The sequence below is a fragment of the Dissoconium aciculare genome, assembly GCF_010015565.1.
Source record: "Dissoconium aciculare CBS 342.82 unplaced genomic scaffold K489scaffold_5, whole genome shotgun sequence".
Classification (NCBI taxonomy): Eukaryota; Fungi; Ascomycota; class Dothideomycetes; order Mycosphaerellales; family Dissoconiaceae; genus Dissoconium; species Dissoconium aciculare.
In genome coordinates, this window is record NW_022984955.1 from 196,610 (window position 1) to 215,216 (window position 18,607).

General features: G+C 56.7%; 7 protein-coding genes across 7 annotated transcripts; 3 read left to right on the forward strand and 4 right to left on the reverse strand.

The window, feature by feature from the left end:
* The first annotated feature begins 976 nt into the window (after positions 1-976).
* Positions 977-2,354, forward strand: K489DRAFT_379292 (uncharacterized protein). Its single transcript, XM_033604613.1, has 2 exons — positions 977-1,412; positions 1,480-2,354. Exons 1-2 carry the CDS (start codon positions 1,092-1,094, stop codon positions 2,266-2,268), a joined length of 1,110 nt encoding a protein of 369 aa, XP_033460343.1. The 5' UTR covers positions 977-1,091; the 3' UTR covers positions 2,269-2,354.
* A 1,326-nt stretch (positions 2,355-3,680) lies between these two features.
* Positions 3,681-7,164, reverse strand: K489DRAFT_369685 (uncharacterized protein; the record flags this gene model as incomplete). The annotated part of the gene is made up of 2 exons (XM_033603062.1): positions 3,681-6,966; positions 7,076-7,164. The coding sequence occupies 2 exons, from the start codon at positions 7,162-7,164 to the stop codon at positions 3,681-3,683; spliced, it is 3,375 nt and encodes a 1,124-aa protein (XP_033460344.1).
* Positions 7,165-7,897: 733 nt separating this feature from the next.
* On the reverse strand, positions 7,898-10,240 carry K489DRAFT_317974 (uncharacterized protein; the record flags this gene model as incomplete). The annotated part of the gene is made up of 3 exons (XM_033601276.1): positions 7,898-8,199; positions 8,320-8,794; positions 8,870-10,240. Coding segments are annotated over 3 exons (2,148 nt in total), but the record flags the coding sequence as incomplete, so codon positions are not given.
* A 505-nt stretch (positions 10,241-10,745) lies between these two features.
* K489DRAFT_379294 (uncharacterized protein) lies at positions 10,746-12,311 on the reverse strand. The gene has a single exon (XM_033604614.1). The coding sequence runs from the start codon at positions 12,056-12,058 to the stop codon at positions 11,045-11,047; it is 1,014 nt and encodes a 337-aa protein (XP_033460346.1). The 5' UTR covers positions 12,059-12,311; the 3' UTR covers positions 10,746-11,044.
* Positions 12,312-13,899: 1,588 nt separating this feature from the next.
* K489DRAFT_192307 (uncharacterized protein) lies at positions 13,900-15,219 on the forward strand. The gene has a single exon (XM_033599537.1). It carries the CDS (start codon positions 14,040-14,042, stop codon positions 14,721-14,723), a length of 684 nt encoding a protein of 227 aa, XP_033460347.1. The 5' UTR covers positions 13,900-14,039; the 3' UTR covers positions 14,724-15,219.
* On the forward strand, positions 15,137-15,912 carry K489DRAFT_355243 (uncharacterized protein). Its single transcript, XM_033602518.1, has 5 exons — positions 15,137-15,213; positions 15,291-15,331; positions 15,417-15,485; positions 15,720-15,792; positions 15,857-15,912. The coding sequence occupies exons 1-5, from the start codon at positions 15,196-15,198 to the stop codon at positions 15,866-15,868; spliced, it is 213 nt and encodes a 70-aa protein (XP_033460348.1). The 5' UTR covers positions 15,137-15,195; the 3' UTR covers positions 15,869-15,912.
* Positions 15,913-16,976: 1,064 nt separating this feature from the next.
* Positions 16,977-17,573, reverse strand: K489DRAFT_304515 (carbohydrate esterase family 5 protein; the record flags this gene model as incomplete). Its single annotated transcript, XM_033600513.1, has 1 exon — positions 16,977-17,573. A coding segment is annotated over one exon (597 nt), but the record flags the coding sequence as incomplete, so codon positions are not given.
* Positions 17,574-18,607: the final 1,034 nt, after the last annotated feature.

Genomic DNA, 18,607 nt, shown 5'->3' on the forward strand with positions numbered 1-18,607 from the left:
AGACTAATACTAGCCCAGGGGGCAAAACACCACCGTCGCTCCGACAAGCACTCCATGTGTATACTGTATCAGGTTCGCGTTTGCGGACGTGCGTGGTAATAATAATTAGCAATGGCGCTATGAAACAAGCGAGATGGACGCGCACGATGGCTCGGAGGAATGTATCTCAAACACGACTTCCTTACCCACGTCGCGACTCGCTTCTCCCATCGGGAATGTTGTGACAATGTCCACCCGATCTCCACGGCCATAATAATGAATGCGTCGATATCCGGCGATACTGCTGGTTCCTTTTCCCACGCCTCCCTCGGCACGAGCACTGTTGACGTATCTGGGTATCCGTAGTCAAGAGCACGGGCTCTCTTCCCACGTCCCGGTCGTCGGGCATGTTTACGGCGAGAAATCAAGAATAACGTGCTGAAAGTCATTTCGGTCCTTGTCAGACCGATAGACCAGCAAGCAGCGTACAGGTAAACAAGGATCCCTCCTTTTCTCGGGAGAGAGAATCCTCCAACTCGTCAACGTCGACGGTCTTTATTGTATCGATGGATAGCAGTTCTGCCCATCAACGGCGAATGCTTTGTCAGCGAGCAATACAGTACGTTATAAGCAGCAATAGGGCTGGAGGGGAGTTGCTTGAAAGTGACACTGTAACAAGTCCGAAGTCTCGACTAGTCATATAGTCAATGGGGATTCGGGGCTGCTCAAGACCCTTCAACTCATTCCGTGACCCTTTTCGTCCCAAATCGTTGATAATAGAACCGACTTGTTACATGAGAAGAAAGTGAGCAAGCCGTCGGCGAGCAGCAAATGTAAGCCTGAGGCAGCACCTCCGCGGCAACCTTGCTTGGACGTCACCTTCAGGGCTGCTGTCATACATACTGTAAAAAGTGCTTCATTGGAGCCCCGGGCCGCGTGAGAAGTGAGAAGTGAGAAGTGATTATTATACAGTACACACAAGATCAGGCATTCATCCAGCGGCACTTCGAATATTGCATGGATGAACCGTTTATCCACCAACACATCTCGAGCACGTTCGGCTCAGTCCCCGTCGAAAATTGATAAAGCGGCATGTCGAACATCTGTTCCCCATGAATTGCAAATCATTGGTCTCTGGGGGTCATGGAGTCTTTCACGGGCCTCGAATTTGCCCCCTCTCAAGATGTCACCAGCAACGCCCGCGCATCACTCGTCGGCTCATGACCACCCATACTAATAAACCTTCGACTTCACAATACAACAGAAATACCGAATCCGGACAATATTCTACACTCAGTAGTCCGAAACCTACGTCGAAGTCAACATTGGAAACCCTCTCGACACCGTCCACCAAAGTGCTGCGACCCAACTTCGACATCCCACAGAAGACATACCCAGCTCCTGACATCTACAACATGGCTACGTCAAGCAACGTGAGTTGTCTCCTCGTGTTCGGCCGATAATAAGGTTGGACCTTTGCTGATTCGTAGGTCGATCTAGCCGTGGCGTTCGCTAGGCATGTATGGACTTCAAGAAGCTCTTAGAATACGCCCTTATCAATCGATAAGCGACAAGGACAAGCGGAGAGTCTTTGTCTGTGTCGACTGCGAAGCCTACGAATTCGCGCAGGACAAAATCACCGAGGTGGGCATCTGCGTGCTGGACACTGCAGATATGACCCCAGAGAACTTGAACACTGCCACTGGAGAATTCATCTGGCCGAATGTCTTGAAGTCGGCGCATTTCATCATCAACGAATACGATCATCTGGTCAACAGACGCTTCGTCCGGGGACATCCTGAGAAATTCAGCTTCGGTACGACCCAGCGACTGCCTCTTGCAATGGCGGCCAGCATGCTCCGAAGACTATTCCAGGACCCGACACAACTGAACGATCTTATGAACACCCGGAAGACACCCGAAGTTGATCCTCGGGAAATTATATTGGTTGGCCACGGCATTGGTAGCGATGTGGATTATATGAAGAAGATCCATTTCGATGTCCACCAAGTCACGAATATCGTCGGCACGGCCGATACGCATCGAATACTTGGTAGAGCCGGACAGACAAGTCTCGCAAGACTCCTGACAGCTCTGAATTTCTATTCTGCCGAGGATCTCGAGCAACAGCTATGGTTACACAACGCCGGCAATGATGCGGTGTGGACAATGAAGGCTCTCGTAATGCTAGTGAGTGTGCATTCTGTGACCTACGGACTGTGTATAGGCGAGCCGATCGCCTGCGGTGGCTGGACTGACTCCTGCTTTTCACTGCCAGGCCAAGACTGAGATGCAGCGCCCAGGCACTGTCCTTCCTATAGTTAGTTCGTTGCAAGCAGCCGGTCGAGCAGAACGGGAAGCGAGGCGTCCATCGAAGGCTCCGCTTGCTGCACAAGCTCAAGACCCCCGTGCTTCGGGAGCTTCATCACTGCTACGGTAGGTTGCATCAAGCTGTTACATCCCCGCAACTTATCTATTGACTGACTCTTCGCGAATGTCTGCTCAAGCAGACCAGCGCACAAATCCTCCGCCGAGGGCCCAACAGCCGAAACCATCTCCGAAACGAACTGAACGCTGCCGTGCTCCGAAAGCCCGACGACCGATACCGAGCTCACCAAGCAGTAACCTTCCTGCGATTGTCACTTTGATGCCATCCACTCCCGCAAACCAGCCTCCACATGTGTCCGCCGATCGCTCGGCAACCTATGGTACCGACTGACCAAGCTGAAGGCTACAAACCCGAGGGCCTCCCGACCGCCCAGGACCCGACAATTATCGTTAAACACTAAACGACCGCGGAGAATCTCAAGACTGAGAAGGGCTCCACGACTCAATCCGTCTCCTGAACAAGTTAGACATTATACTGCTTCAGGGCCCCCACAACCATCGGAAACTCCACAACCGTTGAAACCTTCACGGCCGCAGAAGACTCCATGACCGACGAGGGCTCCATGACCGACGAGGGCTCCATGACCGACGAGGGCTCCACAGCCGACATCGTCTCCTTGACAAACCAAACAATACAGTGCGTCAGGGACCCCACCAAAACCACCGAGACAAAACACGAATCGGTACGTCTGAGGTCCAACGACTAAACCTGGGAGAAGATATTTTCTCATCCCATGCGATGATATACAGCCGAGGGATCGATGTGCAGAGTAATCGGATAGACAAAAGGAAAAAAGCAGCGACGTCTGCATGACGATTGTGAAACCATCCCTCGTTTGGATAGATATACCTCCCAGAACGAAATGTACATTAGAAGAGAAAATTCGCATATGCGTAAAAATCACCATGACCAATGACGGAAGTAGACGATCAGCGGAGGGGGAGGGGGGTGCTTCGGCCTCCGCCCAGCTGACCTCGCAAAGCGTGTCTCAAGGCTCCACGGAACGGCGTGTTCTTCCGAAATGTTGCAGATCGATTATACACATTACATCGGGTGTGCCAAGACAAAAACGAGTAATTGCTTCTCTAGCCAACAGAGAGCCGTACCGATCCACTCCTTTCCCACGCGGGAAAACAAGCCGAGAGACAGCCAGGGAGAAGACAAAAAGGATTTGTAGAAGACGGAAAACCTACTTGAATTCCACCCGAGGATAACACAGAAGCCATCCCCGATCCCACTCCCTCTGACCTTCCCACGCATCATCATCAAAACCAATGGGGTCCCGGCCCCCGCGCCCTCATCATCATCATCGTCAAACCACGAGCGAATCACCGCCCTCCGCATCCGCGTCGCCCTTCAACTTTTTCAGGAGCCGGGCCCTCGCGGTCTCGACGAGGAATTCCTCGCCGACGAGCCTGCCCTGGGGGTCGAGGGAGTCGCCCTCGGCGCGGCGGATGGCGCGGAGGATCTGAGCGAGGAGGTCGCGCAGGGGGCGGCAGTGGGCGAGGGCGAGGAAGAAGCGCTCGCGGACCTCGGCGGGGAAGATGGCGGCCATGAGGGGAAGGTTGGTGCCGGGGTTGGCGGCGGCCGCGGTGGTGGTGGTGGTGCTGGGGTCCGAGGAGGGGGGTTTGTTGGTCTTGGAAGGCGTGCTGGTGGTGGTCGGGGCGTCGGCCGGGGGGTCGGTGGTGTCGCCGCCGGCGCCGGTGCTGGGACGGCCTCGTTTGCTGGCGGGAGGTTTCGTGGGCGTGGCGAGGGTCTCGCCGGGGGCGATGAGGCCGTAGGCCGCCGCGATGTCTTTGGCTGAGGCCGGCAATGCGGGCTGGAAGCGCGCGGGCATGAAGTGGGCGATGTTGCGGAGGACGAGGGCTGCGCGGAGGGGTACGCCGGCGGCGTCGCCTGTTTCGTCCTCGAGGATTTGGATTTTGAAAGCCGTGGTCGCTGCCGCTGGGGTGAGGGATTTAGATGAGGCGGCGGTGGTGGTGGGAGGAGAACTTTGAGAGGAGGTCGGTGCTGAGGAAGGGAGATGGGTGGCGATGTGGCGGATGAAGAGTCGTGTTTTCAGGCCTGTAGGGGCGCCTCCTTCGGTGGAAGACGGTAGTGAGGGATGTGAGTCGGAGGTGCGAGAACAGCAGCCACGAGCGGTCCAGTTGCATGAATATTTGACAGCATCAGCCGCAGCGAAATCGAACTGAACAGAGTCCGTCGAGGTTGCCTGCAAGGGCGTCACGCCATTTGTGAGAGGGGCACCGTTCGTCAACGCATTTCCATTGACCGAGTGCGGAGGATCAACGTCCATATGATCGCCCGTCATGTCCAGCGACGCGACCGGCGCTTTCTTCGGAAGTTTGAGGTGATCCGCGAGGATATGTTGGAGCATCTCCTGGCTATTGCGGAACCACTCGGGACATTCGCCATCAAACGGAAGAATAGGACTTGACTGCTGACCGGGGACCGCAGATTTCGGTGGGAGCGGCGTGACGACCCAGCGACAACGATGGAGCTCTTTGCTCTTATCCGAGAGTTTCGATCCCGAGAGGACGCCAGTGTCGATGGGAATGCGTCTCGCGCGGATGCCTTTGATGACATATTTGTTCGAGCCGGCGACCTGGGCGGATGCCCCCACGAAAGTGGTGCTGACGTTCTTGATGAATTCGCCAGCGATCAGGTGCGGGCGAGTGGCTTGGTAGGGGGCGAATGTGCCCTGATAGGCCTGCCAAAGAGAGATCTGTGTCATCTCGGAGGAAGGATCCGGGAGGAAACACATTCGGAGCCAAGTGGACGATCGTTCAGGTTCGTCGATGAGGAGCAGTTTCTCAACGAGAGTCTTGGAGAGGCGTGGGACGGTGAGCGGAGTGGAATTGACTTCGGATTCGTGACGTGTGAGCCTTGGAGGATCGCGAACTTCTTGAGCAGAGGCGAAGAGCAACCGGCTGAGGTTACGGGAGAGCTCCTGTGCGTCGAGACTGCGAAGGAGGATCTCGACATTGCTCTTGAAGGACGTGAATTGCATGAAGAAATCCAGACATGCCGAACGGAGCTCTTCATCTTCGACGTAAAGATAATCACGGACGCGATGTAACAAAGCCGTTGGGATATCCTCTAGGCGTTTGGGCGAAGGGTGGTTCATTGCGATGCGGCTGATTGTTCTCAGCGCAGTCGTGATGGCGCCTCGATCTTCCCCTAGGGCTTCTGTGATAAGGCCCTGGTATATGGCATCCTTGGGGCCGACATCGACTTCTTTTAACACTTGTTCCGCCACTTCAAGCACGTAATGTCGGAGTTCAACGGTCGCAGGATGTATCGGCAGAGCGAGGACCACCGCTATGACATCTCTCATAAGCGGTAATCGCGCCAGAAAGACGGCGTTCTCATCCTGCAAGGACATGTTCCGGACGATCAGCCCAGCCTCAATGATGCGGTTCAGTTCAAGCAGAAACCGCGGTTGAAGAGTGGTGTCATCCGTGACGAGCAGAAGTCGTGCGTGGAGCTTCTTGAGCACGTCCGGTGTCCCCGTCAGGCCGTTTAACGTCTCCTCGAGGACCACGTTTTCGTCGTCGTACGTGACATCCCACTCGACATCGTAGAACAGGCCGGTGACCTGCAGGATCTTCTTGAGCAGCGCGTCGGCCAGACCGGGGAATTGATCGAAGCGGTACTTGTCGCCTCGTTCGTGGCTGATCTTGACCAGATGATGCAGCGCATACTGCTCCTCGTCCGCGATCCCGCTCTGCAGGGCCAACTGCGCTCGCACGTAGATGTTGGGTCCGATGAAGCCGGTCCCGGGGAGCATGATGTTCCTATACTTCCGTGCGAGCGGACCGGCCGCCGCCTCGAGCTTTCTTTTTCGCTCGTTGCGGTAGAAGTCGGGGTTGTTGGCCGGTGTGGTGACGGGTTTCAATGTGAGAGGGGCGGGACGTGATGGCTCGTACGATGCCAGGAGCGAAGTCGAGCCGTTGGTCATGGCAGAGTAATTGGTCACACCATTGACGCTGGGTGTGGGAGCCGGTATAGGTGAATTTTGCGCCGATAGAGAGCCTGGAAACTGCTGCTGCGGTTGCGCACGCGGCTGTCGCGTCGAGCTGAGATCTGGCTGGAAGAGGACTCGCGGCGGGGGCTGTTGCCGCAGTCCTCGCGAACGACCCGTCGCGCTGCCGACATCCTCCGGATCGCCCGTCATCCGCTCGTCCTTCGGCGTCCTCTGCGCCTCAGGACTGCCCTCGCCAGCACGGTCGCCGTTCGTCGCAGGTTCCGAGTCGCGAGCGGAGGATTTGACGAAGTTCTCCAGCGTCCTTGACATGACATTTCCACCTTTGGCCGTGACGTCCTCGAGGATCTCCTTTGGCGGCGGCTCCCTCTTCCAGTGATGCGTGATCTCATAGGCGCAGAGGTTCTTGTAGTACACGTTCTTCACCTGGAAGGCCTGCGCTGCGGTGTACACGTTGCGGCCGACGAATTCCTCCGCGAAAGTCCGCCACATGAGCGGCTTCGCTTTGGTGTCCGAACATAAATCATACCCGCCTTCGCCGACGACGCGGTTGTAGAGTTTGTAGAGGTCGATATGGCGAATGCCCACTTTGGGCGTGACATCTAGATTTGTCCTGAAATGGGAAGGTATCAGGTCAGCACATGTGTATTCCATTCCCACCAAGCCAAAGCCAGGAGCGTGGGCATGCTGTCGTCCGCGCCTTTGGATCTCATGTAACATACCCTCGCTTTTTATGGAACTCCGCCAAATCCTTCATGAACTCCTGATGCTCATCCGTCGGCTCGATCGACATGCCACGCTTTGGAGCCATATTTGACCGTGTCTCTCAGCGGCCGCGAGAGCCCAATGTCGCAAGAGATGGTCGTTGCACTTTCCCGCGCCGGGCGATCAAATCCCTCGTAGTCGCAAGGATAAGCGCAAGTCCTCCAAATACACCGTGCGTCGTCGTCGCCGTTCAGGGTGGCGTGATCATCGATGTGAGGACGTTGTTTCGCTGGGGTTATCGCATTGGACAGGATCGGGAATGGTGCAGCTTTGGGATGGCGTATGATGATGTTGGAACATAAATTTGGCACATGTTCAAGCGCGTCGTCGCAAAGGTCCGCGGACGACGTTTCGCGCGTCGGGGGAGAAGGGACGGCGGGTGGTCCCGTCGCTGCCTCTGAGTTTGACCACGAATTGGGTGCCTGAGGCATCGACTGCATGTCACCAAATCAACTTGGCACACATCAGATGGATGTTGTCTCCTGGTTAGTCGTGATCATCGCTTAGTCAGACATAATGCGTGTCACTCGATGGACTTGGACAACGGCTTCGATCGATACAGAACCGGGGAAAAGGACTTGCAATACTCTCTCATAAACCAACGCGACCACAAACCGCTCCCAGAAATCCAACCACATTCAAATCCCTCGCGAAACCATTCCCCTGCCGAGAAAAACCCCATAAAGAAAAAGGAAAAATGGATTAATGAAAACCATCTTCTCTGCATTCCCCTCAAAACCTTCCATTAGATAGAACAAGAAAAACGGGAAACGTCCCTCCTACCCTCCCGCCCCGGCCCCAGCCCCAGCAGCGCCGCCCTTCTTTCTCCCCACGCATTCGGGACAGAACCACTTCCCTCTGCGCGGGGGGAGGCTGGTGAGGCCGACGCATTCGAGGTGGAACCACTCGCCGCCCTCGCACTCCTCCTCGTTGTCGCACGCGATCATCGTGCCCCAGGAGACGTCGCCGCAGAGGCAGTAGGTGGGTTCGTTGGGGGCGACGTCGTCGTCGACTGCTGCTGCTGCTGCGGCGGCGGCGGCCGACGAGGAGGAGGTGGTGTTCGAAGCGGCGGGGACGGAGTCTTCAGGGACGGTGCCGAGGGTGGCGTGGGTGGAGGAGGAGGAGCGTTTGTTGGCGTCGTGGCGGCGGGAGGAGGTATGGGAGGCGGATGACGCGGCGGCCGCGGCGGTAGCTGCGCGACGAGGTGCAGCTTTGCGTTGGCTCACGACGCCTTTGGCGCTTTGGCCGTCGGCGGCGGAGGACGTGACGATCCCCGGGGCGGGACGTTTGCTGCGGCGTTTGGGCAGGGGCGCTGGCTGATCTGCGGAGGTTGCTGGAGCGGCTGTCGCCGCAGCGGCGGCGGCGGCTTCGGGCATGCTCGCGGTGCTGCCGCGGCGGAGGTTGGCGCGGCGAGCGCTGGTCGGGGGTTCTTCGGAGACGGCTTTGTTGCCGCGGCGGAGGTTGAGGGTGGGCGGGGGTTTCTTTTCGACGGCGGTGGCGGCGGTGGGAGGTGAGCTGGCGCGGTGACGAGAGGGCTTGCTTGAAGGGGAAGAGGAGACGCCTTCGGGCGCGAGAGGGACCTTGGTAGTCGTAGAATTTGTAGCGGTCGCCGAGGTGGTCGGGGCGGCGGTTCGGATCTTCTTCGATGGAGGAACGGTGGTCTTGCTCTCCGAGGTCTCGGCCGTGGCGGCTGCTGCAGCAGCAGTGGCAGCCGAACTGCGTGTCGGCAAGGCTATCGATGTCGGGGCGACGGAGTCGGAGTCTCGCTTGCGCTTCTTCTGTGCCTCGGGTGATGTAGAAATCTTCTTGCCCACTTCTGACGAAGCGTCATCGCCCTGCTCGCGAGCGATTTGTTCTTGTAGCTCCTCTTGCATGCGCTGTCGCTTCAATTTCTTGGCCTCGTTGAGACGCATGCCACGATTCACCAACTCGGCATCGGCATCCTCGTCGTCCTCGTAAGCCACATGAGCCGCAGCTAGCACGCCAATGATATCATCCCCATCGCCGCGCGATCCAGGCCCGGTCGGATCTACCTCACCATGTTCATCGACGAAAGGTTCGCCTCCGGCCTCAGCCTGCGCTCTCGCAGCTTCCTTTGCAGATAGGCCGCGACCTAGCAGCTTCAACTCGCGTCGCACCATCGTCTGGGAAGGTACCCAGATGGCATTCTTCTTCATCCGCTTTCTCAGATTCGCCATTTCCCATTCAGTCAGCTTGAGCCAGGGCGCCCATTTGCTGCCCTTGGGCGCATCATCCGGCGGTTTGGTCAGAGCGAGCAGAGCATTAGATGTGCTGATCCCAGCGACTGCCGAATGCGCATTTGTACCCGGCTGGCCCGGTAGACGGGGCCCGCGTGGTTTGAGCAACTGCTTGGGTGTATGTGATCGTTGTCGCGGCGTGGTGGTCGATTTCCTATCTCGCTCGCGCTCTCGTGTCGGAGGCACAGACATCGGCGGCTCCTCCAACAGCGGTGGTGAGGCGCGAGGAGAAGTCCAATCCGACAGATCCTCATACGGCGCATTTGGGTCCGGTGGCGGCAAGACTTCGCCTGGAACCATGATCTTCCGTCCGCGGAGTTTGCTGGCCGCTTTGTCCTGCATGCGTCGCGAGAGCTTGTCCACGCGGGATTCGTCTCCACGCCCGCCGAAATGCGCTTCACGCTTCAAGTTGGGTGAGGTCAACTGTTGCTGCTCTGGTGTCGGATCGCGAGATGGTGGTTTGGGCTGCGCGCGCAGCTTGCGCACGACAGTATCCAACTTCCAAGCCTCTTTCTTACATTCAATGTCGAGTCTTTCCGCCTCCACCACGGCCATCCGGCAAGCCGTCTCTGCTTCTTCCAGGGCATAGCTGATGCGACGCCGTAGCTCGACAGGATCCGGTCGGTTCTGGGTGATGGATGGGAGCGTGCTGTAAGCAGTGGTGTCGTCGTGGATCGAGCGGATCTTCCCTTCGGCACGTAGCCTCTGTTCGTGTATCAACGTGAGCGCGCGGGTGAGATGAGAAGGAAAGTGCTCCGTGTAGGTCAAGAAGTCCGACAGTGTCGCATGAACGTCTGGATCGGCTGGGGGCTGTCGACTCAACGCGCGAATGTCGTCGTGTGATACCGCGGAGGCCATGGCTGATGTGATGTCGTGAGGGTGATCGCGGTGCAGGCCACCACGATGACGCTGGTCAAGGGAGTATCAAGTGCGACTCATTCGATCCCGAGGAATACGAGGCGCGCATCGCATGGCAAGAAGGGTCAATGAGTTGCGAACCGCGAATGAGGGAAACAAGACCATTCAACAGATCAGCGTGGGGTCGCGTCACTGGCGCAATGTCAATATAGAGTAGCGCGACGGTTCGCATGAGCTTATACTGTTACATGCCCGGGCGGCGCACAGTGAAGTCTCCGAAAGGAGGAAAGAAGGGACGAGACACGAAGTCACGAGCCGTGCCGCAATCTCTGACGTAGTGCTAGTTGCAGCCTGAGGCATTCAGCCAACACTGCCTACCTAGGTAGGTATGTATGAATACTAGATAGGCTGCATTCCAAGGTAACGAGGACAGTACAGAATACTGAAGATATGGATCGCCCTGTCCTATCCTTTCGCAAGATGAAAACTGCGGCGATCTCAGTGCACAAGATCAATAAGTAAAATGTGTTATGCAAAACTATGGAGAATTCATAACTCGTTAAAAAGGCCGTTACTTCGTCCCGGGTATACCAATGAATAGAAGAAAAAGAGATCGCTCGCGGAGAGAAACGCCAAAGGACTTGAACGAAGCAGGCGAAACGTGACCGTGGCAGTGGTGATAGCCACCCGTGACCTTTCACTTGTTCTTCCCGTAAAGTCATGAAAAGGAAATGCAGTTCGTTAGAATCGTGTCCATGCGATCCAGCGCGTGCGTGTCATCCACCTGATCCAACCCTCGGATCCTACATTTTAGTGTTTCCTCCCCCTCCTCCTCTCCTCGTGGTAGTAATAGTCGTCGTCGTTGCTGTACGCCCGAGGTCGTGGGTTTCCCCGGTCCCTTCCTTCGTTCAGACCTCTCGAAGAAGATGACGACGAGGCTGCCGCAGATGCGATCTCCTTGTTCCGTTTGCCATACTCATGACCGCCCAGGCCACCCAAGATCGCGCCGCCGATGGTGCCTAGACCCGGGAAGATGCAGTCGCCGATCAACGCACCGCCGCCGGCGCCGAGGAAGGTTTTGACGCTGTTGCCTTTCTTTTGCTGCTGCTGCTGTGGTTGTGAGGAATAGGATTGTGTGCTGGAGCGGGGCGGCATGGGTGGTGCGTAGTCGCTCTGGTGGCTGTCGTATCGTTTGTGGCCGTCGTTGACGTTGGTGTTGCTGTGGTGGCGGGAGTGGTGGCGACGTCGTCGGTGGCGGTCGCGGGAGCTGCTGCGACTGCGGCTGCGCGAGGGTTCGTAGTAGGGTGATGCGTCGTGTTTGTTTTTGAGGATGCCGTGCAGTTTGGGTGGTGTCGAAGTCGGGCGACGTCCTGCCGCATCGACCGCCGCTGCAGAGTTGGGGTTGTAATCGGGACGGAGGTGTCCCGTTTTGGCCGGTTGTGAGGTTGGCGGGGGTGGTTGTTGTGCGTATGGTGCGGACGAGTATGCTAGCGATTCTCGAGAAGGACGTAGTTGAGGATTCGCATAGACGTTGAGTGAAGGAGATCCGTTCTGTGGTCTGCCGACCGGAGGCGCGGGTGGTTTGTCATCGGGATACTGTGAGGTCGATGATGGACGATATTGGTTTTGTGAAGACGTCGGCCGTGGTACGGATGCGTGCGACGAGGATATTTCTTCGTATGGCGGTGGTGCGTCAGAGATGGGATATGGTGGGTTGAGGTGTTGCTGTGACGGATGCGCCGCAGCGGGTTGTGGTGAGTGACGCGGCGAAGGCTGTGATGGTGCACCCAGCCCACCTGGGCTGTAATACTCCGCTGCTGCCATTTCGATGTACCAGTATTATCTATGCGACAGTGGTGTTCCGCAGGCAAAGTGAGGTATGCTGAGGCGACAGGTCCGGGAGAAGAAAGGAAGAGAGAGTGATGAAGTCGGAGGGAAGATCTTAGTTGAGATGTGAGACAAGTTTATGTCATGCGTGGTGGGTTAAGGTTTGGTTGGTGGCCGTGGTCAGAAATGTCTCACTATGACACTAGGTGATGTGAGAGGGAACACGATGAGATGATGACGGAGCAAGATACGAAAGGCGCGCTAGAAAAAAGTGTCGAAGACGGGAGAAGACTTGTATATGTAATGAGACTAGATCGAAAGCATACGGCATGCAGCCTACAGCATGCCGGATGTACTACAGTGGATACACGACCGCCCTCTTCCACCTACTGCAGTACTGGACCCCATCGGTCAGTCGCCAGGGCCGTGTGAGAGGTTCAGAAAGCGTCCCTCCTCCTCCTGCAGATGTCATTTTCCGTCTTGGCCAGGGACACGCTATATCATATGCACGCAATGGTACATGACGATGAGTGGTCACGCTGCGGCTGTGGCGGACTCGGATCATCCTGGGACAGTGCATCCCTCACTAACAACACCGGGTGGGAGGAGAAGGAGGAGGAAGAGGAGGGCTGAACAGTGACATGGCGTTATTCATCTTAATCATTCCTCCCTCCATTCAAGTGCCCGCCTACCTACCTAGTGCTGTTCAATAGCGACCATTCCGCCCACACCGGTCCGTCCGATCCGCGGTCGTCATCGGGTAGGGCGGCTGGAGAGACTGCCTCCCCACCTCCCCGCCGCCGAGAGGATTTTCTGCCCGCTGGTGCCGCCGCCGCACGTGAGAACCAAGAGAATGCCGAGCCCTCGTGACGCCGGGCGGCCCGATCAAGTCTCTATCGATGATAAAGCCATCATGATGGATATATATATATATATATGGGGAATTCCGTGCAACACGGATGACGAGTCATTCGGATATACGGCAGACATGACATTGGCAATCGTGGGAGAAGTGGAAATTTTCGCATGTTGGGTTGGGTTGTCTGATTGTCACAAATGCAATACGGAACGACGTTCAAACTTCGAGTTCTACCCCACAGGACTGCGCCTCTCTCTCGTAGTCCACGGCCTCCCTTCCGAGGTTGCGCCGCTAAAATGAACATGTCCACGGGCACTACAGACCACTGCTACCGTATCAGCCTTATATGCCGTTGCCAGCGATGGTACAACTGTCCATGTCACTCCCCTTTGGATCCCTCGGGAAGGTCGATTGAGGCGGAGTGCAGGAACGCGATGATCTATCCCGGACAATCCATACCAACGACAGCCGAAAATCGCACCATACACCACCACAATTCGCATCCTGCGTGTCGAGGGGAGGCGGGCATCTCTCCCGCCTGGTGGTCTTCGATGCCGTGAAGGACGATGCCCATGCACCTAGATATGCACCGGACAGGGCAAACGCGGCACGGGTGAAGTCTTGTTTCTACTTACATCTCCACTACGAGGTAAGAAAGACATGTTTCAATCTGCGAGCTTTGGTCTGTGGAGGTGTTTATCAGTGGAGAGAACTGATCGAGTGGGGCGTTTTATGGCGTCAGCAAAGCCTGGCAACTGATCGCGTCCATCATCACCGGTCTGGCGTTCTGGGCTTGACACATGCTGCGAAGTGAGAGAGAAGGAAAGAGGCAATGACATGTCGCGAAATCCCTCCCTTGTTTCTGTTCAGAGGGCCTTCAGGCAGGTATACATGGCAGAGTTTTCTTTCATGTGGGTCAAAACATAACGGTGCCTCCATCAAGGGTGCAGGTGGTGGTGATGATGATGATGATGATGATGAACAAGAAGACGTGAACTCTACGCCCGGGCCCTCTGAATGATAGCCTTCGCACATCGCTCCCTTCTCCACCATCCGCCCATCACCACCGCCGAACATTAAATTCATCTCGTCGCATGTACAGTACCACGAGTTCCTCTCATGTTCGTCGTCTTGCAAGTCAGGCCACCCATCACTAGCCGGGTCATCGGGAACGTTGGGAGGCTGTGTGCATATGGCCGCCGCATGGACGAACGCTACGGGACCCTCACGACGAAACCTGCGCCGCAGACCAGCAGGCCCCTCGGGCAACTTCACTCAGTTTGCTTCACCATGTCTACCGATTGCAGACGGTGTTTATGTATCCGAGTCGTGTCCAACAGCACGCATGGCATTTGCAGTAGATCATTGGTCGCTTCCATGGTGCATGTATCGCGGTACGGTTGCTTCTCGAGGTATCGAGGATGGAAGCTGCTGCTGCGGACGAAGGATTGCCCCATCGTTGCTTGTTGTCGCTCGTGCGCCGCAGCCTGCCTGAGTACATCGCGTTGTTCCTTGACTCCCACCATCTCGTCGTGCGCTCCAATGGGCATCGGTCTGACCCTCTTTGAACGCCTCGGAGAGTGTCACATCGCGATCGATCATGAGCAGGGTACGACGGCTCCACGAAAGGAGCTGGATGTCATCTGTGTGCCTCCTGACACTCTACGGTTGAAAGGCAGCCGCCGATTCGACGTTCCTGCAGCAGTCCAGGCAGTCCAGGCATACGCAACGCACTCTCACCAAGGCATAGCATACACGATCCCGTGCAATCCCACGCTCACTGTCGTGGTCATGAGAGAGTGAGCGGTACGATGATGATGCCGAAGACGATAGTATGATACCAAAACAGGCCGGGGTCCAAAATACGCCCAGGTGATGCTGATGATGATGATGATGATGTTTTTCTTATCGATAGCGTGCGGGCGGCCGACATATTCCAAGGCTGTAATCAGTGGGGCTTTGGTGTCTCCCGCCCAGTTTCGGTGGGGAAAACAACCCTCGAGCGCTGGAGGAAGTGCAATCTGCCTCTCCCCACACCCCGCCGCGCCCACAACGTCATCGCTCATACGACACCCAAACAAACGAACTGCCGATGGTATGCGATGACACAACACGGGAGGGAGAGGGAGTCTTCTTATCATTGTAGTTAACAACGCAACACCCAATCTCTCACTCTCTTCTTTTCACATCATAAGCCTCCCTCTGTTAAAAAAAGACTTCGAAAATCTTAGAAACTCCAATCGAAAGACCCCTCACCACTCCCATCACCGCAAACATGCCTCACACCATCAACGTTCGTCTGCTTCAAAATCCCTGATCCGTCGTATCCTCGCGATCCGAAGCGAAGCAGTCTGCTGATCAAAGACTTAGGTCTCCCTCCAAGACGGCGCCGACGCCAGCAAGTTGGAAGCGTAGGTCCTCTTCCCGAGCGGGATGCCTATTCGAAAAAGAGAGGGAGAGAGAGACGAACGTCTGACCTTTTCTTGATGAGGACAGGGCCAAGAAGACCGTCACCGACCAGGGCGGCAAGATCATCAAGGAGTTCAAGTTGGTCAAGGGATTCACGTACGTCTCGTCCATCACGACCACCTTTCCATCCCCTTCTCCTCCCTCATCTCAGCCAATTCCTCCCGTCGCACAAACAAACAACGCACCACGTCCATCTCTCCCTGCGATAAATAGAGAAGGATCGGGGTTGTTACAACCATGACAAATCAACGAACCCTTCGAGAGAGAGAGAGAGGGCGAGTTTCACATTTGCTAACGGACGTCCCGAAATTCGGGGGATTTCTTCCACAGTGCCGAACTCCCCGACGACAAAGTCTCCGCCCTCTCCTCCGACGAGCACATCAACGTCGAGGCCGACAAGCAGGTAACCACTCAGTAGACGCCATTGCGAGGTTGAGGAGAACAGAGAATGACGAATCGGTTATAAGATTTCGGTGTGAATGGATCGCGGACGGCGATGAGGAATGGTTGAACGGGTGTCGGTGGAGGAAGAGATGATGTAGCCATGATAGCAGGAAAATGGAGGACTGGCGAGATGATGAACGGAAGAAACGATGATGGGATCATGCGCATCGTATGTCGCCGAGTGGAAGTTTTCGCTTTTTCCGTAAAAAAGAAAAGACACCCGTTCACGTGTCGATATGCGCGCCAAAGAAAAGATGGCGGTGAATTGTGAAATTCCGAAATACCCCTGACCCTCATCCATATCGGCCCATCTGCCCATCTGACCGTGACTTCCGGCGGTATTTGTTCTTGAATTCCGAGCAGATTATGATAGCCAGCCACCTACGGAACCTGTATCCCGATCACCAGACCTCCAACCCGAGGACGTCCTCTTTCCAAAAGAAAAAGAAAAAGAAAAAGAAAACGGAAAGAGCACTCATAGGCCCTAAACTTCCCCTATCCACCCACCTCCCCCCATCAACCAAACAACAAAGCCGTCGTGATGAGAAGGGGAGACATCCGGGCAGATAAACAACAACACGACATCAACAGCGCTCGGTCGGAAGGAGGAGGAGATCTCAACGGAAGATGATTCGTGCCCTCTTCCATCACATGACAGTGGCCGATCTTCATTTTGAATGTGTAATAAAACATGACATTTCCATAGAGCTTTTCGGCTCGGTTCGGTTTGGTTTGGAAGAACGAAAATCCCGCCCCTTGCCTCCAGACACACGCTCCCATCGCATTACAGATCCCCTTTCGCCTCCCACATTTCCAATATCCCCTCGTCATGACATCAAACATCAAACAGCCCGGTCAATATCTTTACATCAACAGCGCGAAGATCCCCGCCAACACCGCCCCGGACACCACGCTGACCACGCCCACCTGCGTCGAGCCCGCCGCGCCCTTGGCCGGCGTCACCGAGCCCGTGCCGGTCGCGGCAGGGGTGGTCGGGCGCGCCGTGGTCGTGGAGGTCCCGTTCGTGCGGGTGCCGTTGACGCTGGGCACGGACGAGCGCGTGGGGACGATGACGGGGCCAGCGGTCGGCGAGGCGCCCGGGTTGCGCTTGTACCAGGCGGCGATGGCGTCGACGGTGAAGTTGATCGCCGCGCTGCCGTACACCTGCACGTAGGTGACGTGCACGATGATGTTGGAGAAGTTGCCGCCGGCGCAGTACGGGTCGCCGGCGCTGCAGTAGGACTGCACGCGCGCGCCCAGCCCCGTGGCGGCGAAGCGCGCGACGTTGGAGGACTCGCGCGGGAACAGCCCATGCTGGGTCGCGTTGCCCACGTGGAAGGTCTCCTCGGGCACGAAGGTCGGGTCGCCCATGACGACGGCCGCCGCGACTTGGTTGAGGGTGCTGTCGGGCAGGGCGTCGGAGATGCTGGCGTTGGGCGGGAAGGCGCCGACCTGTTGGCCGACCAGCGTGTCGAGGGTGACCTGGGCGCCCTGGGAGTAGCCCATCAGGATGAGGGGCGCGGTGGCCGGGCAGTTGGCGATGTAGTTGGCCACGAGGGCGCGCATGGCGACGACGCCGTCGGACTCGGACTGCGGGTAGGCGGAGAGCGTGGCGGGGTAGTCGACGGCCTCGGCGGTGCTGCCGGGCACGCGCTTCAGGACCTCCTGCTTCACGGCGCCGATGATGCCGAAGCCCGGCGCTTCGGTCGAGGCCCGGGCCACGATGATGTGGGCGCCGCCGGGGGAGGGGCAGGCGGAGGTGGAGAAGTTGACCGCGCCCGGGTCGGTCTGGGCGGCCGCGGTCGCGGCGAGGGCGGCGGTCGCGAGGATGGAGACGATGGAGGGCGCCATGGTGAGGAGGACGTCGATGGGGATCGAGGTGCGGATTGGTGGTTTTGGTAACGATCGACAGAAGCTACAATGAAGCGCTTCGGAGGAGGGATATCTTCTCTACGTGAGGACGAGCGAGCGAGTGAGATGTGAAGACGCGACGAGACGAGACGAGACGAGACGATCGGGGAGAAATCAAAGGAAGACGTGACGAAGGAGAGGCGTCGATGGGTATTAAGTCGACGCATTGGAGCTAGAGTAGTGGTTAATCTGGTTTTGTGCATAATGATGATAATAGCGCGGTGCGGGATGCTCATGCACAAAGATCCTCCTCGATGCGCAGTCACGCCAGTGTGCATGCCAGACCAGGTAGGAGTATGCCGGCAGTCCATACCTATTACCTAGGTATGTCAGTAGTGGCGCAATGGACCGATGATAACGTAGTGCAGATTCACTACAGAAGAGTTATGCAACTTGCCAATGCTTGTCTAGTACACACTGGAGATGTCCTGTGGGAGACAAAGTGGAGCATCACACGGAGGAGGTTTCCCTCTTCGGGACCGTGAAGCCGCGTGTGTGTGCCAGTCAGTTTGGCCCTAGTGTCTAATGAACTTGGAAACCCCCGGACTTTGCTCCATAGGCGGATTCCAGAACGAAATAGTCGGCGCATTGACTGCTGAATCGATGGGACTGTACCCTAATCAATCTACTCCAGGGCTGTCCATGGTACCTAATAAACCTCGGCTGTGGCTGCTGCTGCTGCGGCTGCTGCTCCTGCCGCAATCTGGACTTCTCCCCCGGAATCCACCACCTGGACAGAACAGGCATTGGATTGATGATCGAGATGATGATGATGATGATGATGATGATGATGATGTATTGTGCACTGGATAGTTGCTTCCCAGCTGAACGTCGCCACACTTGCATACTCAGGTACTGTACTG